This window comes from Oncorhynchus clarkii, chromosome 4 (assembly GCF_045791955.1).
Source record: "Oncorhynchus clarkii lewisi isolate Uvic-CL-2024 chromosome 4, UVic_Ocla_1.0, whole genome shotgun sequence".
NCBI classification, from domain to species: Eukaryota; Metazoa; Chordata; class Actinopteri; order Salmoniformes; family Salmonidae; genus Oncorhynchus; species Oncorhynchus clarkii.
This window is the reverse complement of record NC_092150.1, coordinates 28,813,996-28,836,694: the sequence shown is the minus strand read 5'-3', so window position 1 is coordinate 28,836,694 and position 22,699 is coordinate 28,813,996. Positions and strand designations below refer to the sequence as shown.

Genomic DNA, 22,699 nt, shown 5'->3' with positions numbered 1-22,699 from the left:
GAACTTCGCCCGTACTGAGATTGTGACTCAATTGCAGAGCCGCATCGCGGTGCGCCTCCCAAATGTTGTCACAATGCAGAGGGCTCCGTAAAGCTCTGCGTTGACATGATTTAGTTGACGGTAGGTGGGGAGTGGTGGTACGTCCTGTATCAACACAAACTCACTTCCTTGACAACTTCCTTCACAACAGCTTTGCGAAGCACGCATGCCCTGACCTCTGCGGAGGCCGAATCGCAGTACATCAAATCAAATGTTATTGCTGTCACACATTCAGCAGGTGTTATTGCGGTTGTAGCGAAATGCTGTGCGGCCAATGGAGACACTGGAATAACCATAAATCTCCTTTAATGTGGCACAAGCACAATGAGCAGTGCTTTATTTTCTGTTGTCAAACTGCTACTAGAACCCTAATTGTAAACCAGACTAAACGGTAATATGAAACTAACAGTCTTATTCAGTCTGTTACAGTAGCTAGCTGGCACCTCGTAATGGCTCAGTAGAAATGCAAGGTGACCGTTGGGTAAACATGTTGTTTCCTAATGAATGCCCCTTCACCCCTCTGTCCCCCCTCTGTGTTGGCTGCCAACTCTCCATTGGGCCTCTCACTTAGAACAATGACGAGTAAGGCTTAGTTTCAGCAACTGTCACTATGCCACCCTGCCAAAACGCTACTCTCCCGCTCTCTCCCGCTTTCCTTCTGTTTCCCCCTATATTTAATGTCCCAGGATGTGCCCTGTCCTCAGTTCAGCCTGTCCTCAGTCACAAGTGTTCAGCCTAAACACTCATTATAACAAGGTGACTCTGTGATCATCATGCTCGGCAGTGAACCGACAGGTGTGTAATCACACCTTAGTACAGATAACCCTGCTATCAGTCTGCTTGTTACACCAGGGTTATCCACGTCCCTTTTTAAACACTGGGAATGCATTTCACTTTTACTACATTGCATGTGTGATCTGAGTAATACAGTGCTGTCTCTGAATCGACTATGGGATTATTTGGACCTAAAGGAAGCCAGTCCAAACGCATTGGAATCTGGACGTGTCCAGACACATTTCTAGAATAGCGCTTCAGTACTACAACAGTGTTCTGTATGTGCAAACACATACACATAGTGTGTGTTCGATTATCCCTGGTTGTCCTGGGAGCGGAAGTGAGGGCTTTGGGCAGGGCTCTATTTTTATAGTGACAAGGTGGAGTCGCTGGCTCTAATACTTGTATAATCCCGCTGGGTGCTCTTTTTAATTGCAGGTCTCACAGTGGACCTCTGGCACGCTATGCATGATGAGCATGGAGCATGTGTGGCCTGGTTCATCTCCACTCAACACAGTAGCTACTAGACTAGCTCTGGCTTGAGGGCTTGATCTGCAAGAGTAATCACTATTATTAGTCTTGTAGATACTTACCATTCGGAGTCCTCTTCTCTCTAGAACGTCCTCTTCTTGGAAAGATCACGAAGCGCTCTGACGGGCTTGGTCATTTACTTGCCATCACAAGGTCATACTATGCATTTGTATTGTGATTTGAATGTGAAATGGGGTGTTGGGTGAGTCAGTACTGTAGTAAATCAGTATAATGACAGGCCAGACAGCAAGTGGAAGCAGCTCACAGGTTTATGGAGTGTTTGTGAACATGTGCAATCGGGTCAGTTGGGAGAGGGAGGGAGGGAGGTGTTGCACGTCACAAGTGAGCGAGGCAGAGACTTGGCCAGGGAAAGGAATTGGATGGTTTGCATTTTTTCTTTACTCTGTTGTTGAGTGGAAAAGTACAAACAATGTTGGGTTTCTCATTTCTGTGAGCCAGGCAGTCAGCAGCCCAGCCGGCCCGGGACAGAGGGAGACGGGGGGAAGGGGGTGAGAAAGAAGGGGAGAGGGACTGGGAAGGAGTCGAAGAGGGTAGCAGAGGGGGTGAGAGGGAAAGAGGGGGGCGGGTTGGAGGGGAAGGGAGAGGTGGTGAGGGGAAGGGGGAGAAGGGTATGAGCAGAGGAAGTGAGGGAGAGAAAGGGAGCAAGGAGGGGGAGGCAGGGAGCAAATAGCGAGGTGGGGTGAGGGAGAGGTGAGGGAGTGGGGTAAGGGGTAGAGGGAGGGAGTGGGGTAAGGGGGAGGGACGGAGGACGAGAGCGAGGGGACGGAGGACGAGAGCGAGGGGACGGAGGGAGAGAGAGAGAGAGGGGACGGAGGGAGAGAGAGAGAGAGGGGACGGAGGGAGAGAGAGAGAGAGGGGACGGAGGGAGAGAGAGAGAGAGGGGACGGAGGGAGAGAGAGAGAGGGGACGGAGGGAGAGAGAGCGAGGGGACGGCGGGAGAGAGAGAGCGAGGGGACGGAGGGAGAGAGAGCGAGGGGACGGCGGGAGAGAGGGAGGGAGGGGACGGAGAGGGAGGGGGATGGGGTGAGGGTAAGGGTATGAGCAGGGGAAGTGAGGGAGAGGAAGGGAGCAAGGAGGGGGAGTGGTGTAGCGAGGAAGGGAGAGGAGAGGGAGGGAGCAAAGAGGGAGGTGGGGTGTGGGAGGGAGTGGGGTAAGAGGGAGAGAGGGGGAGGGACGGAGGGAGAGGGAGCGCGGGGACGGAGGGAGAGAGAGCGCGAGGGGAGGGGGGGGTGGGGAGAGGTGAAGGGGTGAGGAGAGGTGAAGGGGTGAGGGAACGGTATGGTAGAGGTAAGGGAACGAGGAGAGGAGGGAGGGTGGGACACTGGAAAAGGGCAGGAGGGTGGGGAATGGAAAAGGGCAAGGGGAGGAGGAAAAGGGAGGCTGAGAGCACAGGCCTGTAGTGAGCTGGCTATGTGACGTCATCAGGGGAGAAAGAGGGTGTTGGTGTGGAGCACAGTAAACAAAGTGGGACTGTTTCAAAGGCTCTCTTTGCTGCAGAACAACATTTGAACTACTCTCAGCTGACACTCCCCAATTTTGTTCCCCCATTAACCCAAACACTGTCCCTGACTCCCCGAGCTCTTTTACATAAAGCAGCATGACTGTGCTGCGATTCTGCTGCAGCTGCTGAACCAACCGGAAATGTCCGATTTATGTTAAGTCTGCAAGTAAGGGTGCCACCTTCAGCTTTTTGTGACTGCGGCTGGCTACAGTAACAGTAGACTAACTTGTGTGGCTGCTGATAAAAATAAAATAAATGATTTAAAAAAATGGAAGGGCTGTAATGCTCCCCAACACTAATGTATAGGCTAAAGCCACCCAACTCTGAAACGCAAAAGACTCTGTTAGGGCCCATTCATGTAACCTATGAGTTAAACTGTGTGTCTGTTTGTTCAGTAGGGTTTGAATGGGGGAGTTGCTGGGTGTGAACATGTTTCCTTCTCTTCTGAAAAACTCATTAATTTTTACTGTGTGCTGGTTCACTCCTTACTATTGTTTTGAAGTTTGGGCAACATACCAGTGTTCCCATGGTAATCAGGAAGAAACAGTGAGGCGTTTCCTTGGAGGGAGGTTGGGAGTCAGCTGACCATTGGCCATCCGTCCCAGAGTCCCCTCTGTCCCAGAGTCCCCTCTGTCCTGGCAGGCAGACTGTGTCCTAGTACAGCAGCAGCAACCTCTGTGTCTATAAATTAGAGGTCGACCGATTTATGATTTTAACGCTGATACCGACAATATTGACAATTACAACAATACTGAATGAACACTTATTTTAACTTAATATAATACATCAATAAAATCAATTTAGCCTCAAATAAATAATGAAACATGTTCAATTTGGTTTAAATAATGCAAAAAGAGTGTTGGAGAAAAAAGTAAAAGTGCAATATGTGCCATGTAAGAAAGCTAACGTTTAAGTTCCTTGCTCAGAACATGAGAACATGTTAAAAGGAACCACCAGCTTTCATATGAGTCTTCAATATTCCAAGGTAAGAAGTTTTAGGGTGTAGATATTATAGGACTATTTCTCTCTATACCATTTGTATTTCATTAACCTTTAACTATTGGATGTTCTTATAGGCACTTTAGTATTGCCAGTGTAACAGTATAGCTTCCTGGGCTCGAACCAGGAACACATCGACAACAGCCACCCCCGAAACAGCGTTACCCATGCAGAGCAAGGAGAACAACCACTCCAAGTCTCAGAGCGAGTGACATTTGAAACGCTATTAGCGTGCACCCAGCTAACTAGCTAGCCATTTCACATCGGTTACACCAGCCTAATCTCGGGAGTTGATAGGCTTGAAGTCATAAACAGCGCAATGCTTGAAGCACAGCGATGAGCTGCAGGGGCCTGCCATCGCTCAGTCAGACTGCTCTATCAAATCATAGACTTAGTTATAACATAATAACACACAGAAATACGAGCCTTAGTTTCCGGATTCGACCATATTAATGACCTATCATCTCGAAAACAAGACGTTTATTCTTTCAGTGAAATACGGAACCGTTCGGTATTTTATCTAACGGGTGGCATCCATAAGTCTAAATTTTCCTGTTACATTGCACAACCTTCAATGTTATGTCATAATTACGTAAAATTCTTTCAAATTAGTCGGCCCAAACTGTTACATATACCCTGACTCCGCGTGCAATGAACGCAAGAGAAGTGACACAATTTCACCTGGTTAATATTGCCTGCTAACCTGGATTTCTTTTAGCTAAATATGCAGGTTTAAAAATATATACTTCTGTATATTGATTTTAAGAAAGGCATTGATGTTTATGGTTAGGTACACATTGGAGCAACGGCAGTCCTTTTTCACGAATACGCACCGCATCAATTATATGCAACGCAGGACACACTAGATAAACTAGTAATCTCATCAACCATGTGTAGTTAACAAGTGATTATGATTGATTGTTTTTTATAAGATAAGTTTAATACTAGCTAGCACCTTACCTTGGCTTACTGCATTCGCGTAACAGGCAGGCTCCTCGTCGAGTGCAATGTAATCAGGTGGTTAGAGCGTTGGACTAGTTAACTGTACGGTTGCAAGATTGAATCCCCGAGCTGACAAGGTAAAAATCTGTCGTTCTGCCCCTGAACAAGGCAGTTAACCCACCGTTCCTAGGCCGTCATTGAAAATAAGAATGTGTTCTTAACTGACTTGCCTAGTAAAACAAAGATTAAATAAAGGTGTAAAAAATTAATTTAACAATCGGCCAAATCGGTGTCCACAATCGGTGTCCACAAATACCGATTTCCGATTTGTTATGAAAACTGGAAATCGGCCCTAATTATTCGGCCATTCCAATTAATCGGTCGACCTCTACTATAAATGTCAGAAAAGCTTTCTTTCCCTTCAGCTTGGGCAGTGCGTATGCAACCACCTTGTGTGTTAAAGGTTGACTGTGTTTGGTAGAAGTAGTCCTGGATGTGTGTGTGTGGTTCTGTATAGTTTGGCAGACAGTAGACGATTTTGTGCTTGAATAATGTGGTTCCTTCCCCTTGTAGAAGTACAGACATGTGTTTTCACCTGTTTCTAGAGAAACCAACAGGCTGGAACAGCACACAGATCAAACGAAGGCTTAACTGACACACACACACAATGGCTATTGGCTATATTTAGTATTAAAATGTGTGCATGTACCAACCAGTGTTTCCATTAGGAAAATATGACTCCGATTTTAATTTCCTGAACCTATATGCATTGGGTACATAAACCATTAGGGGCGTCCACATACAGTGCTCAGAATGACACAGATCACATTTATATTATGGTAATGCATCTTAACAGAACATGCAACTTGTGTAATGAAGCAGCCAATAAAACATAATTTTCAAGCGTGCAAAAATGCTATTTTGTGGGAAAGCACAATTCTAAACAACTCCCCATATAGCGGTTCCATATGTGACTGAGATCTGAAGATGCAACAACGTGGATGGGTTGCTAACATGACTATGATGGTGCCTTTGGCTTCTGGGCAATGAAAGAATGTTGATATGCAAACCAATAGAACAGGAGAGAAATTGCATAGTGGTGGATCCAATTGGGAAGTAAATGGAAATACATTTTCCAAAATTATAAAATGACTCATGTGTATACAGAAATAAATTAAATAATTAAAATACCTCACCAGAAAGCATGACTTAGCCTAGGGTTGCACATTTTGAGGAATATTCAGAGGTGGAAACTTTCCATGGGAATTAACAGAAATGTATGCAAATTAATATTAATACCATTTAAATGTAGATGTTTTTTTGCATTGGATGTATTTACCATATTAAATGATCCATCGCATCTCCCCAAAAACATTTTGAACATGCATCTGTAAAATGATATTCTAGAAACTAAAGCTTTGGTTGTCTTCCTCTCAGGCTTCCATGTCTTCTCCCTGGACCTCCTCAATGTCCACCTCTTGAACATCAGACTCTGAGTTCTCATCTTCACTGCCACTTTCCAAACTTGTTGAGGATGGCTCGTTGTCAGGCTCAAAAAGCCTCAAATTTGCGTGGATGGCCACCAATTTTTTAAAAACCTTGTATTGGTCAGCCTGTTGCGTGCTTTTGTGTGCTTTTGTGTGTGTGTGTTCCCAAACAAGGACCAGTTGCGCTCTGAGGAGCCTGATGTTGGTGGGATTTGGAGGAGGATGATGGAGGCAACAGGGGAAAGAGCCTCAGATCCACAGTCCCTTCCACCAGGTGGCTGATGAGATATGTTGGCACGACTACCATAATGCATTTTCATCCCAAAGCCCTTGCTTGGAAGTGTACTTCGCCAGACTGCCAAGAACCTTGCCCTCATCCAGGCCAAGGTGGCGAGACACAGTAGTGATGACACCATAGGCCTTGTTGATCTCTGCACCAGACAGGATACTCTTGCCAGAATACTTAGGGTCCAACATATACGCTGCGGCGTGTATGGGCTTCAGGCAGAAGTCTTCACGCCTTTTGATGTATTTCAGAACTGCAGTTTCCTCTGCTTGGAGCAACAGTGAAGTGGGTAGGGCACTACACATTTCTTCTCTTACATCTGCAAGCAGAGTCTGAACAGCAGACAGGATGGCATTGTCTCCCACAATCCGTGCAATGGCTCCTGCTATAGGTTTCAGGAGTTTCAGGCTGCTTACCACTCTCCCAAAATCCATCATCCAGTGCTCTAATTCTTCTCACTTTGCTTGGTGAGGTAGATTGCTGCTATAACTTGATGACCCTTCACATACCTAACCATTTCCTTGGCTCTCATCCATTGTTTTCAGTGCCATGATGTCCTTGAGGAGCAGATTTAACGCATGAGCAGCACAGCCAATGAGTGTGATGTGAGGGTAAGACTCCTCCACTTTAGACCAAGCAGCCTTCATGTGCGCAGCATTGTCTGTCACCAGTGCAAATACTTTCTGTGGTCCAAGGTAATTGATGACTACCTTCAGCTCATTTGCAATGTAGAGACCGGTGTGTCTGTTGTGTTTGTGCGCTTGTAGAATACTGGTTGAGGGGTGGAGATGATGTAGTTAATTATTCTTTTCCCACGAACATTCGACCACCCATCAATGATGACTGCAATACAGTCTGCTTTCTCTATGATTTGCTTGACCTTCACTTGAACTCTGCATCCAGAAAATGAGTAGATAAAGCATGTCTGGTTGGAGGGGTGTATGCTGGGCGAAGAACATTCAGAAATCTCTTCCAATACATATTGCCTGTGAGCAACAGAGGTGAACCAGCTCAAGCAAGACATTCATCAGCATTTCTCTGACTATTTTCCTCCATTGATTAAAAACAAAAAAAAACTTCTGATTCCAGGAGGACCATTAGTTGTTGCTGTCATTTTCACCTCGAATAGAAGTAGAGGGACTTTTGTCAACTGTTGCTTGTTGTGAGTGCTGATGGAATTTCGTGAACTTGGCCAGATGATTCTGCATCCTTGTTGCATTCTTCACATATGATTTGGCACAGTATTTGTAACTGTACACTGCTTTTCCTTCTACATTAGCTGCAGTGAAATGTCTCAACACATCAGATGGTGCCCGTGGCATTTTCCTGTAAAGAGTAGAAAAAAATGTGTAACAAAAACAGAATACAATTCCATGTACAGCTAAATAGTTAAGCAGTTAGATTAAACAACTGATTTTGTAAGATGTTTTAAAATGAAACATGTATGGAAACAGGTTAATTAACACTCCTCAGTTAATAGGCTTAAGCAAGCTAAAACCAACATGTTAGCAAACCCTAACTAGCAGAAATTAACAAGTTAGAAATGATTTAAACACACTTTGCTGTAGGCTACTATTTAGTAGTTAGTAATCAAACCAGTATTGTAATCAAACTTACCAGAAAGTGTTTAGTCCTTGACTCAGACAGTGTAGTAGTGTGGGCTCAATAGCATCTCATTAGTGTGCAAGATCTTGAGAATCAGCTGTACATGTGATGGAACAGTGCACTGTACATGCTGAGGGTTGCAATTCCATTTGAATTGGGCATAGTTTAACCAAAATATGCCACAAGACCTAGAATTGCCTTGTGTATCCCACAAAAATAAGTTTCACTGTTATAAGCTAACTTTTTTGATGAATTTAAGCAACATTTCCCAAATTCCAGGGCTTAACTTCCCATGGAAAATTTCCAGAAGAAGTATTTGGTTTGTTTCAAATCACAGGCTCGTAGGCCTATGCCTATTTGGGCAGCGCCCTTGGCAATAGGCCTAGCTGATTATTGAGTTGCGTCTGTCAGTGAAATGCATCTAAAATATGTGTGAAGATAATGTGGCTTTTTGTATAATTAAAAATGTTGAGACAAGAAGGGCAGGGGTGTGTGGCGACGATATGGACAAGTTTCTCTAGATTGGCTGAGCTGTCTCCTGCCAATTCTTGCACATTCATTGTTTCATTGTGTGAATGTTTTGCTCTTTTGATTCATTTATTTTTATTCACCATTTACATATGACACCAGTATTAAATGTACTGTTAATCCCTGTCATTTGGTTACATACATTTCTGTTAATGCATGTATTAATTCGTCATTTTACCGTTCTCATTCTTGGAGTGTAAACATTGTTTGCGTAGTCCACAACCTGCTACACTTGTGAAACAAGTTTTGGTTTATTTCATAACCATCATTTAAGAGATTTGTCCATTTGTTGATTGCTAACATTGAGCACTTCAAAGAAAAGACGATCAGAAAATCTGGTTTCTCTGGCCTGCTGCATAGAAATGTAGGAAAGTGTTGTTGTTTTTTTACATCCATTACAAATTATAGTACATCATTACAAATTCTAATATATTAACTGTAGTTCCTCACAAACTATTTTACAACAATCCCCCCCTAGATAATCACTAATCCTCAGTGTGTGAAAGAGCAATGGCAATTATAGGCCTACTGCTGCATTGGCCTATAGACTGAGTTCCATGTGCTCATTTCTTTAGCCGCCAATGAATCACGGCATATCAATATGGCAAAGGGTTTGGTATTCTCGCATTAGTTGACTCTTTTTAATCATTTTAATTCATATTGTTATGATAAATGAGCATATGAAAATCATAACTGGCACGCAGAACAGTAGAAACGGTAGGATAAATTGTAAACCATTCCCTAACTTGAAAGTCTTTATACAAGCTTTTCACTACACCCGCAATGACATCTGCTAAATAGATCTATGTGATCAATCAAATTTGAATTATAAAATCATTGCCTCTACATTTCCATGGTCAGATTGTGCCTATAGGCTACTTTGTAGCAAGGTACGACATGCCTCATAATATGAAATAAAACGTTTTAGGTTTCAAACAATTAAGTATTTCTTAAATGCATACTGCCTCCAGCTCACATGGTAAAGTGGTTGGTGACTCGCTTGATAGCCTGTTGCCTGCAATTGAATGGTGAATGGGAGGCGCACTTCAAATTCCAGTTGAGAAACAAAACTAATTTTAACATTGCATTTAGCATTGTTGCGCAATGACAGGGTTTATAAAAGCAGATAAAAAAATTCCTCCAGTGGCAACCAGCTGAGTAGCTGCAGGAGAAATCCAGCTGGATGCTGTGTGTGTCTGATAGTCATTGTGTATCTTATTTATCCAACAACTAACAAAAATACACAGGCAATAAAAATGTATTCCACTAAATGATGCACATTTTACCTATAGACCGATAAGTATGACTGTCAAATGTATTCGACTGGTATTTCCATGAATGAATAAAAAGCATTATTTTGCAATGGGATTTTTTTGGTGGTTCCATGTAATTTTTGTCCGGCAGGTTTATCGGCCTTTCACTTTGTTGATTAACGGAAACCCGGGTACCAACCAGCCCTCATATAAGGGCGACCATTCACACACACTCCTCTCTGTGAGTTTAGTTTCCATCCTGACCCCTCTGGGAACGTGTTACAGGAAGCTTGTCTAAATATTGAACGCTTCTGTGCACAGTTTGTGTGAAGTTTTTCACTCTAATCTGCTGGGTTCTTTGATATTCCTATTTACATAACTGTGTTTGTGCAATGGGGCAGGGAGGGTGAATCTGCATCTGTTTTAACTTCTCATGCGCTAAGAGACCTGACCAGGTGAAAGCTATGATCTCTTGTTGATGTCACTTGTTAAATCCATTTCAATCAGTGTAGATGAAGGGAAGGAGACAGGTTAAAGAAGGATTTTTAAGCCTTGAGACAATTGAGACATGGATTGTGTATGTCTGCCATTCAGAGGGTGAGTGGGCAAGACAAAATATTTAAGTGCCCCTGAACAGGGTATGGTAGCAGGTGCCAGGCGCTCTGGTTTGTGTCAAGAACTGCAACGCTGATGTGTTTCACCTCCAACAGTTTCCTGTGTGTATCAAAAATGGTCCACCACCCAAAGAACATCCAGCTAACTTGACACAACTGTGGGAAGCATTGGAGTCAACATGGGCCAGCATCCCTGTGGAAGGCTTTCAAAACATTATAGAGTCCATGTCCTGACAAATTGAGGCTGTTCTGAGTGCAAAGGGGGCGCAACTCAATATTAGGAAGGCCTTATTAATGTTTTGTACACTCTGTGTATATTGTTGGTCAACTCATTTGGGTTTGATTTGGTGTAGTCCAGTGAGGCCAGAGACCAATGCTACATCCCTTTTACCCAACATTGAATGTGTGCTGTCCTCATAGCCTGCAGTTAGTTGGGTGATGGTAAACTTTTCTAGTGAAATCAAGCAACCAATAGGTTACAGGCTAATCAAATGTGTAGATTTTTTTTGTTGTCTTCCACTGAGCACCCACTGGCATACTAGCATAGCTCCTCTGTGTGTTTATGTTGATTATTGAGGTTCCTTCTCTCTTTCATCTCTCCACTGCTCTCTCTCTCTGTTTGGATTATAGCTGACTCCTGACCTCCAGTCATGTGATGGTGTTCAGAATCACTGCCTGCTCTGCCTGTCTCTGACCTGTCCCCTCTCTCTCTCCCTGCAGCCTCGGCCCCAGTCAGCAGTGTGAGTAGACGCCGCGCCCCCTCCGTGGCCCCCCTGTCGTGGGAGAAGCGAAACGCCGCCGCCATGTCGAGCATCACCATCGACCCCGAGCTCAAGCCCGGGGAGTTTGTCATCAAGAGCCTGTTGGCTGAGTTTGCTGTGCTGGCTGAGAAGAAGATTGAGGTGGTGATGGCTGAACCGCTGGTGAGTTGCTGTGATCTGAGAGCGAGGAAGTAAGGCCACATTTCTAATCAACCCCTAGCCCTGAATCCTAGGCACTTGTCTGAAAGAATTGGATAGGTGAAGCAATAAAAAATTAAAAAATAAATGTATTTATTTTACCCCTTTTGTCCCCAATTTCGTGATATCCAATTTTAGTTAGTCTTGTCCCATCGCTGCAACTCCCTTACGGACTCGGCAGAGGCGACGGTCAAGACCCATACGTCCTCCGAAACACGACCTTGCCAAGCTGCACTGCTTCTTGACATCGCTCGCTTAACCTGGAAGCCAGCCGCACCAATGTGTCAGAGGAAACATCGTCCAGCTAGCGACTGAAGTCAGCTTGCAGGTGCCCAGTCCGCCACGAGTCGCTAGAGCGAGATGGGACAAGGAAATCCCGGCAGGCCAAACCCTCCCCTAACCCAGATGATGCTGGGCCAATTGTGCGCCGCCTCATGGGTCTCCCGGTCACAGCAGGCTGTGAGACAGCCTGGGATCGAACCCTTTAGACCGCTGCGGAGGCCCATTGAAGCAATATTCTGACCGATATTGCAATGTGCTTTTACCTTTCAGATCTACATAGGCTAGCCACTACAAATAGGGGAACTAACTGTTTATTTGGAATTAAGCAAAACGCTATTCTCACTAGCCGTGAATCAGGCCGTGTCCTTAGTTTCTGCTACAGAGCAGTCCTTGGCTAAGGGCCAAAGAGGTTAAATGTCATTTTTCTAGTGACTGCTTAATGTTCAGTCTGTAAACAGACACATCCTTAAACTTGGAGGGGTTTATGTGTGTGATTTCTTCCTCTGTGTGTGTGAACGTCTAGAGTGTGAGAAATGAAGCACATTCCAATGTGCTTTCCCAGAATTGGAGCAATAACATTTTTCTAGGAATCTAGAGCTTTTTCTACCCGGATATCGAGACTCCGTGGGAGGTGTAATCCCATGCCTTAGCTAGGGGCTGGGAGGTGTGTGTGTGTTGGACACTCGACTGTTCTCTCCATTTAGCTCTTTTCATCTCTCTATTCATTTACCCGAGTGCTTCCCTCATTCTGCTGCCATCCCCTCTCTCTCGCCCCTTCATTCTCTCTCCCCCCTTCATTCTCTCTCCCTGGTCCCTGGCTGGTGTGTTTGTCCAGTGGTCAGCTGGTAAATAGACTCGTGACTGTCTACTCAGGGGCTGCTAGGCTGGTAATGACCCCAGGCTGATGGCAGAGCTTGTTCACTGTCAATTGCTATACTCTATATCGGGGGGGGGGGGGGGGGGGGGGGGTGCGCAAAGTACGGCCCAGGGGCCGTGTCTTGCCTACCGGGCACTTCAATCTGGCACGTGAGACACAAAAATGAACATTATATACACACAGACTGTGTATTTATTTTTTCTCTCCCCAATTTCATTGGTTCCAATTGTCCCATCGTTGCAACTCCCGTACGGACTCGGGAGAGGCGACGGTCGAGAGCCGCGCGTCTTCCGAAACACGACCCAGCCAAGCCGCGCTGCTTCTTGACACAACGCCAGCTTAACCCGGAAGCAGCCGCACCAATGTGTCAGAGGAAACACCGTACACCTGGCGACCGTGTCAGCGCGCATTGTCTCATCTCCTGTTTCACCTGGCCCCACATCCAGGGGTCTGCTGGTATCAGTGACATAGGGGTCCTATTATGTTAGGAATCCATATTTGTCCTTTGCGAACTTGACTGACAGCCCTGTTTCTGTCTTTCTCTCCCTCAGGAGAAACTGTTGTCGCGATCCCTCCAAAGAGGGGAAGATGCGCAATTTGATCAGGTGAGTTCTAATGTGTGTGTGTGTGTGTGTGCATATGCATTGTTACATAGTCTATCCCTCCCCCACCCTCCCATCCATACAGTAGTTGAATTCTCCAGCTCCACCCAATCAATCCCCACTCAGTGCCCCATGCATTCCTCATCTCCAACTGGTTCCTGCAGAACTCTGAACAATGGAGCTGCTGCGGAGTGCTTTGTTCAGCACAACACAAAGTCAATGAGGATATGGCGCTATAGATCCAGCTGCCTCCATTGTGACTGGGTGAGGGAGGGGGGGCATACAGGGAGGGGGAGGAGAGTGGGCACAGAATCGCTGTGTCATCCTCCGCAGTAAATCAGTGTCAGGCGCTGGAGTGTGTCCGCCTGGCGCCTGGAGGGCTCAGAGAGCAGTTGCATAACTCTCCCTCCCAGCATCCATCATCCAGCACCCTCAGCACACTGCCCCTCACAACATACACTGACATGCACTTAATTCAGGCACGCGCCATTCATTGTGCGGAAAGGTACGATTACTCGGCCCAGCTGCATATTGCCTGACTGTGAACACTACACACTTGACATACATAGGACTATGATTGCTCTGGTGCATGTTATAGAAGAACAACTGAGGATAATGTACCGTAAACCACGTACATTTATTGCGAGCATTATGGTTCTATACCCCTACCATTATGGTTCTATACCCCTACCATTATGGTTCTATACCCCTACCATTATGGTTCTATACCCCTACCATTATGGTTCTATACCCCTACCATTATGGTTCTATACCCCTACCATTATGGCTCTATACCCCTACCATTTTGTCTACCATGATGTTGATAAAAGATCCATGGTATGAGGTTGCAATTCACCCTCTGTTCGTTTAACATATTTGATCTGATGATCAAAGTGCTGAGGAGGTATTTCAGCCAGAGCCTGTTTGTTGGTCAGCCCTGACGTACTCGCTGTAGGGCCACTGCAGAGCCCTGTGCTGTGGCGGCTGCAGCGCCAGCTAGCCGCTCAATAGGATAGGACCTCAATGTGCTCGACACGTCAGCGAACACCGCACTCACAATCCCAGTCGATACATCCTGTTCTCTACTGTATGTCACCCAGTAATTACGTCATCTCCCCGCAATCCCTCTCCACTTCTCTCTTTCTAGATCCCTTTCCCTGCATCCTCCTTTCTCCTCATCTCAACTTACAGTGGAGCCTTTTCTCTGTGGTGGTAGAATGGGCTGTCTACATAAAATATAGCGCCTCTGTCTGTGTGTAATGATGTGTGTAATATTGCCGATGAAGCTGTCTGTTCCCGTGAAGATGTTTGTATTTATGTATTTTACTTTTTTTGTTGTACATTCTCATCCTCTGGTAAGCTATAATAACGTGTGTCGACTCTATTGTGAAGCGTCTGCGTGCTCTTCTCACAGTTAATAAGCTCTATGAGCTCCATAGCGGAACACTGTTTGCCCTCCCTGCTGCGCACACTGTTTGACTGGTACCGGCGGCAGAGTGGCACCGAGGATGAGTCGTATGAGTACAGGCCTCGCTCCAGCACCAAGTCCAAAGGGTACGATACTCCTGTTATCTGCTCATCCCTCTCTCCTGTCCTCCCCTCACTTCCTGCTCCTGAACAATCAACCTGTTTCTGGTAAGCGTGTTTAGTGTTATTCAGTCTGTCATAACCCTCTCCCTCTCTCTCTCTCCCTCTCGATTTATTACCCTCCCTCCCCATAGGGATGAACAGCATCGGGATAAAGACTACCTATTGGAGCGGAGGGATTTAGCCATAGATTTCATTTTCTGTTTAGTTTCAGTAGAAGTTTTAAAACAGGTAAGTCCTGTTTTAACTTTACTTCTGTTTGTTTGTCTGTGCTGTTAGTCCTCTCCCAGCGTCCTGAGTGGCGCAGCGGTCTAAGGCACTGCATCGCAGCGCTTGATGCGTCATTAGACCTGGGTTCGATCCCAGGCTCTGTCACAACCGGCCGTGAGCGGGAATTCCCATTGGGCGGTGCAAAATTGCCCTGTGTCGTCCGGGTTAGGGGAGGGTTTGTCCTGCGTCGTCCGGGTTAGGGGAGGGTTTGTCCTGCGTCGTCCGGGTTAGGGGAGGGTTTGGCCCTGCGTCGTCCGGGTTAGGGGAGGGTTTGGCCCTGCGTCGTCCGGGTTAGGGGAGGGTTTGGCCCTGCGTCGTCCGGGTTAGGGGAAGGTTTGGCCCTGCGTCGTCCGGGTTAGGGGAGGGTTTGGCCCAGCGTCGTCCGGGTTAGGGGAGGGTTTGTCCTGCGTCGTCCGGGTTAGGGGAGGGTTTGTCCTGCGTCGTCCGGGTTAGGGGAGGGTTTGGCCTGCGTCGTCCGGGTTAGGGGAGGGTTTGGCCTGCGTCGTCCGGGTAAGGGGAGGGTTTGGCCCAGCGTCGACCGGGTTAGGGGAAGGTTTGGCCCAGCGTTGTCCGGGTTAAGGGAAAGTTTGGCCCAGCGTCGTCCGGGTTAGGGGAGGGTTTGGCTGTGGGGGCTTTACTTGGCTCATCGCGCTCTAACGACTCCTTGTGCCGGGCACCTGCAAGCTGACTTCAGTCGTCCCTTGAGCGGTTAATCCTCCGACACATTGGTGCGCTGGTTTCCGGGTTAAGCGGGCGGGTGTTAGGAATCGCGATTTGGCGTGTCATGTTTTGAAGGACACATAGCCCGTTGGGGAGTTGCAGTGATGAGACAAGATCGCTATTGTAGATCACGAAATTGGGGAGAAAAAAAGGGGGTATAAAAATGAGTCCTCTCCCTTAGTGTGGCCAATGCAATGTCAGCATACCGAGCTGTCATCCTAAACTACACCATCTAGACCGACAGCAGACTAATCCAAACCACACGCTTAGACCATCAACCAGCCCCGACTGAGCATAGAGCTTGGTTGTCCTTGGCTACAACAGGGAGGAGAATGAATGTTAGCAAAGAGAGAGGGAGACAGCATGAAGTATCAATGTGCCTATTATGACTGGTGATTTAATGTTTGCGTCACAGATTCCTCTTCATCCCGTGCCAGACGCTTTAGTACATGAAGTTCTGAACCTGGCATTCAAGCACTTTAAACACAAAGAGGGGTAAGTGTAAACGACACACACACACACACACACGCACACACCAGACCTGGGACGACTCTAGTTATAACTATCCTTTGTGATCAATTCAGGGGAACAAATAGTTACTTAGGAAGTGACTACAGCTATTTGAATACAGATCTGAGAAAGCAAGTACTTTTAAATATTTCAATACTGATCTCGGGAAGTGGTTGGTTTAAAAATGTTTGTTTTTTTTTGTTTTGTTTTTTTGAAACTATTGGATTGGCTGCCTTCAGCTAATGGCAGGGCTGTATCTGGAACTGTATGTTGAGGTTAGAAATGGAATGATTTGTGCAAACACAATCTCCTGTACTATTCCAGTATACCGGACTTTGATCTACACATTTGATACTTTGATCTACAGAATACATTTCTATCAGACAATTCAGGAGATCTCCATTCTCCCGAATGTCCATTGCCCCAGGTTTACATTATCACGTCAAGCCAACTATATTTTGTGGAGGGAAGAATAAATAAGTTGTGACGCTCAACTATTGTATGGCTCTTTCAGCATGCCACTGAAAAGGTTAAAAGCTGCAATTCATTTGATGATACCTGAAAATACTGTAGAGTAATTGAAAGCCATTTGCAAACAGCAAGTTGAACCTCTTTGTCGAGCAGAGGGTAAGTGTTGTTTCAAGCACACACACAATACCATCTTTAAAGGGATAGTTTACTCGGAATACAGAGTAACATGATTTCCCACCTGTAGTTGATTCAACAAGGCCGTTTTGGGATATTTAGGTTCCTTCCGACACTCAATAGAAATATATTTTATTACTGTGAGCATTCTCCTAAACGTTTAACATGAAACTGTTCTTGTGCCTGTGTAATAAAACTGTAATTACTTTTGGCGCAACATTTTTATGAGCGTGTTATATAATACTTTCGTAGTAGCATTTTAATTGCGCGGCAATTAAAGTTTTTGTAACTACTGTACACAAGGAAGTTTCACATTTTAATGTCACATGCACAAGTACAGTGATATGCCTTTCTTGTAAGCGCTAATCCTACAAATGCAGTAATCAATAACAATGTAATACTAAAAGTAACAAGGTAGAACAAAAACACAAGATATAGAAATAACACAAACCATACTATATACAGCATACTACTATATATGCGTATGCAGAGTCAGTTCCAGTACAATATTTACAATGTGCAGGGATACCGGATTGATAGAGGTGGATATGTATGGGGTAAGGTGACTAGGCATCAGGATGTATGATAAACAGAGTAGCAGCAGCTTATAGTGTGTGTGTGGAGTCAGTGTAGAAGTATGTGCGTGTGTGTGTGTCTGCGCAAATTGTGGAGTGGGCATTTTGTATGTGAGGAGTATCGGTGTGCGTAGTATGTAAGACCCTGTGAGTGTGCATCGAGGCGGTGCAAAAATAAGAATAAAATACGAAGGTCAACTCTGATAGTCTGTGTAGCCATTCTGTTAGATATTAAGCAGTCTTATGGCTATGGGATTGAAGCTGTTCAGGAGCCTGTTGGTGTCAGACTTGATGCACCGATGGCGCTTGCTGTGCAGAAGCAGAGAGAACAGTCTATGGCTTGAGTAGTTGGAGTCTTGAACGGTTTTCTGGGCATCCTTTCAAAACCCCTGATGTAGAGGTCCTGGATGGCAGGGAGCTCTGCCCCATTTTGAGGATTTGAGGGCCCATGCCAAACCTTTTCAACCTTCTGAGGGAGAAGGCGCTGTCGCACCTTCACTGTGCGAGTGTATGACCATATTAAGTTCCTACTGATTTGGACACTGAGGAAATTGATGTTCTTGACTGACCTCACTACAGCCCCGTGGATGGGGACGTGCCTACCCCCCCCCCCCCCCCCCCCCCCCTCCTTGGTCTTAGGGAGGGAGAGGCTGTTTCAGCCCTACACTGCTAGGTCACTGACCACCTACCTGTAGGCTGTCGCATCGTGGCCGGTCATCAGGCCTACCACCGTCGTGTCCTCAGAAAACTTGATGGTGTTGGAGTTGTGGGTGAACAGGGAGTACTGGAGGGGACTGAGCACACACCCCTGTGGGGCCCCTGTGTTCAGGGTCAGCGTGGCGGAAGTGACGTTGTCTACCCTCACCACCTGGGGTCGGCACGTCAGGAAGTCCAGGATCCAGTTGCAGAGGAAGGTGTTCAGACCTAGGGTCCTAAGCTTGGTGACAAGCTTGGAGGGGACAATGGTGTTGAATGCTGAGCTGTAGTCAATGAATAGAATTCTCACGTACAGTAGGTAATCTTATCTAAGTGGGTGAGGGCGCAATTGAGATTGCGTCGTCTGTGAAACTGTTATGGCAGTCTGCAAATTGTAGTGGGTCTAAACTGTCTGGCACTATGACGTTGACGTGTGCCATAACCAGCCTCTCAAAGCACTCCATGATTACAGATGTGAGTGCTACAAGGAGGTAGACATTGTGGCATGAAGCCGTGGAGTTCTTGGGAACAGGCATGATGGTTGTCATCTTAAAACGTGGGGATTCTCTGAGAATGTGCCCTGGCATGCTACCAGGTGACTGTTCCCCATTCCATGGAATAACTCCATTATTATGTAACAACTTTGCTATGGTAATAATCACAAAGTTACAAAGAACTTAATGTCAAGTATTACTGTATTACCTGTCTCAGCCATTATGAAAATACATTTGTCAGTCATTTTGAAGCTGCAAAATTGGTCTACTCTAATGTTGAGGTGATTTGAATGTCCCTCGTGTTTAGTTCTAGGCTAAATAGGCTGTATTAAGATGTATATCTAAGAGCCCTTAAAACCATGTGCTTATGATCCTTTTTTTCCCCATTAAAAAAAACAACTCATTTCCACTAACTTGTAGATAGATATTGGTTCTTCATCAAATATTTTGTTGGTTTTCAATTTAATTGCATATATTCAAATATTTTCAAATGTTGCTTTGGTTTTCTGAGAGGTATTCAAAATAGTTTCAAATGTTATTTGTTTTTCGGAAACCTGTATTTGAATATCAAATCATTTTTGCCTTTCAGTTGTAACTATATAGACTAAATTCGACTACCTTGAGTATTTGAAAAGTTGGTATTTTCAAATAAATAAATAAGTTACAGCTTTTTTCTGCCTAGCTCTGTCATATATATATATATATATATATACCAGCGGTGTTCACTCTGACCCTGCGAGGGCCGGAGCCTGCTGGTTTTCTGTTCTACCTGATAATTAATTGCACACACCTGTTTCCCAGGTCTAAATCAGTCCCTGCTTTGAGGGGAACAATGAAAAAACGCAATGGAACTGGCTTCGATGTCCACAGTTGAGTTGAGGGCTATATACAGTACAGTACTCTAAGTCCAACACAGATAATATTCCTGAGTGGTTTTGGCTCTGCAGGGCAGTGACTCATTACTCATTACTGTTTGGATAGACAGTTTTTATAACCCATGTGTGTGACTTTATGGCCTGTCCACATCATTGTCACTTACAGAAAACACAATCGCCACTTGTTAGACAAGTTGAGTAAACCGTCACTCAACTGTTTCAACCCTACATTATACAGCCACATGCCTCTGGTTTTTACAGAGATGACTGTTTGGGATGATATTTCCTTTAATAGTTTTGTTTGTTCAGCTGCTTCTCACTGGTCTGTTTATGGGTCAGTGTCTTCGTACACCCATGTTAAAATATTACGAGAGCTATTTCTTTTTGTGTGGGTGGGTCAACGATGTCTTCTGATTGACAGGTACTCCGGCCCCAACACTGGCAATGTGCACATCATAGCAGACCTGTATGCGGAGGTCATCGGCGTTCTCACACAGTCAAAGTAAGCGTTTTCTCCTTGGTGTTTTTCCATGTTCAAGTCCTCTCAACACCGTCAAAATAACTGAACAGGTCACTCCTGTTTTATTCACATGCCACTTCTAAACTATATGTTAAAAATGGGCCAACTCCTTATGAAAGACTCAGTCCGTTGAATCAGAGGCTGAGTCAGACGCTAAATCGGTGTAATGTGCGTTGGTCGCTCCAGGTTCCAGGCGGTGCGTAAGAAGTTCATCACGGAGCTGAAGGAGCTGAGGCAGAAGGAGCAGAGCCCCTACGTGGTCCAGAGCATCATCAGCCTCATCATGGGCATGAAGTTCTTCAGGGTCAAGATGTACCCCGTGGAGGACTTCGAGGCCTCCTTCCAGTTCATGCAGGTCAGTTATCCTGGGTCAGGTTCATTTAGAGCACACCGTAGCAAACCGTACCAAGAAAAGAAGCGTTCCTCATTGGACAAGTTCAGGCATTCCTTCCCTGTTTCAAAACTTCAGTTTTTGGTGAATTCTACCCTGATGTGTCCAAGCAACAGGCGTTGATCTAATCTACTGGATGCCCAGACTGTACGGTACTGTATGTCTGATTGTGTCCGAGTGGCTCCGTATGCTCGACTGATGGCTCTCAGCGGAACCACTGTACACCCATTAGAGGTTTTACTGCAGCCCTTTTGTTGGGACTCAGCAGCTCTCGGTAGCAGAGCCTCATAAAGCCAGAGTAACGATCAGATAGCAGATCATTGTGCCAAGAGGAGTGTGTGCGTTGTAGGCCCAGCCAAGAGCACTGAACGGAGCAATGCCTTGTCGTTAAGCTCAATACGGCAGCAAAAATCTTGCTCAATATGCTCCCCTCGAAATAAGCCCTGATTTTTCCAGCGTGTTAATGGAATATGTTGGGTAATATGCAGAGATTTGGGGGTTTTAGGCTGGGTTTCTGTACAGCACTTTGTGACATCAGCTGATGTAAGAAGGGCTTTATAAATACATTTAGATTCTGCCCATATGCGAGAATCCGTTGCACTGTCTTGGTTGTGTCTAATGGGTTTGTTGATCTGTCACACTGTTTGTCCTCATCCATGTTGGTATGGCTCTGTGTGTTCCTTAGGAGTGTGCCCAGTATTTCCTGGAGGTGAAGGATAAGGACATAAAGCATGCATTGGCTGGCCTCTTTGTTGAGATCCTCATCCCTGTTGCTGCTGTGAGTACCAACCAGACAACATAATACAAAACATGGGAAAACCCCACATTCCACAGATAGATTCCACTGTGTTAGTTACCATAGAAAGCACATTAGATTGGCTGTAATGTCATTGGCTGCATCTGAAATTGCACACTATTCCCTAAGTGTGGGCCCTGGTGAAAAGTAGTGCAGAATGTTTTTGTTTTTTTCACCTTTTATTTAACCAGGTAGGCTAGTTGAGCACAAGTTCTCATTTGCAACTGCGACCTGGCCAAATAAAGCAAAGCAGGGCAACACAAACAACAGCACAGAGTTACACATGGAATAAACAAACATTCAGTCAATAATACAATAGAAAAAGTATATACACAGTGTGTGCAAATGAGGTAGGATAAGGGAGGTAAGGCAATAAATAGGCCGTAGTGGCGACTATAAAGGGAATAGGTTATCATTTTGGTTGCACGTATTAATTGAATGAGCTGTGGTGACCCCTTCCTCCCTCCCTGCAGGCGGTGAAGAATGAAGTCAACGTGCCATGCCTCAAGAACTTTGTGGAGATGCTCTACCAGACAACCTTTGACCTTAGCTCCAGGAAGAAGCACTCTTTGGTAACGTCAACTCTTCCCTCCCACTCCTCTCTCCCGTCTCTTTTCCCTCTCTCTTTTTTTATTACGTCAACTTGTTAACTTTCGTCTCCCTCACTTTCCCCATTTCCCCCCTCACTTTTCCCCATTTCCCCCCTCACTTTCCCCATTTCCCCCCTCACTTTCCCCATTTCCCCCCTCACTTTCCCCATTTCCCCCCTCACTTTCCCCCATTTCCCCCCTCACTTTCCCCCATTTCCCCCCTCACTTTCCCCCATTTCCCCCCTCTCTTTTCCCCCATTTCCCCCCTCTCTTTTCCCCCATTTCCCCCCTCTCTTTTCCCCCATTTCCCCCCCTCTCTTTTCCCCCATTTCCCCCCCTCTCTTTTCCCCCATTTCCCCCCCTCTCTTTTCCCCATTTCCCCCCCTCTCTTTTCCCCATTTCCCCCCCTCTCTTTTCCCCATTCCCCCCCTCTCTTTTCCCCATTCGCTCCCTCTCTTTCAGGCTCTGTATCCTCTGGTGACGTGCCTGCTGTGTGTCAGTCAGAAGCAGTTCTTCCTCAATAACTGGCACATCTTCCTCACAAACTGCCTCTCGCACCTGAAGGTAAACGACACAATCAGCTCAAGCATGTACCTGACAGAGTTACTGGCGTATAAAGGACTCTGAAAAGAAATGCAAACGTCCATGCCAATTTCACATTTGAATAGGACGCTTTCTGTTTTATCTTTAAAGACTGCGGCTTCCCTAATGTTTGAAGTTCACTGGGACA

The 22,699-nt window shown here is 45.6% G+C and overlaps 1 protein-coding gene across 25 annotated transcripts in view; it reads left to right on the top strand.

The window, feature by feature from the left end:
* Positions 1-22,699, top strand: part of LOC139406689 (protein furry homolog-like) — a 90,003-nt gene that overhangs the window by 33,235 nt on the left and 34,069 nt on the right. For all 25 annotated transcript variants that reach the window (XM_071149607.1, XM_071149596.1, XM_071149599.1 and 22 more), the window contains 10 exons: positions 11,301-11,503; positions 13,250-13,303; positions 14,715-14,854; positions 15,022-15,118; positions 16,293-16,372; positions 20,094-20,174; positions 20,379-20,547; positions 21,269-21,361; positions 21,853-21,951; positions 22,432-22,533. In XM_071149607.1, the coding sequence (XP_071005708.1) occupies positions 11,384-11,503; positions 13,250-13,303; positions 14,715-14,854; positions 15,022-15,118; positions 16,293-16,372; positions 20,094-20,174; positions 20,379-20,547; positions 21,269-21,361; positions 21,853-21,951; positions 22,432-22,533 (1,035 nt within the window). In that variant the 5' untranslated portion in view covers positions 11,301-11,383. The remainder of the gene's footprint in view (positions 1-11,300; positions 11,504-13,249; positions 13,304-14,714; positions 14,855-15,021; positions 15,119-16,292; positions 16,373-20,093; positions 20,175-20,378; positions 20,548-21,268; positions 21,362-21,852; positions 21,952-22,431; positions 22,534-22,699) is intronic.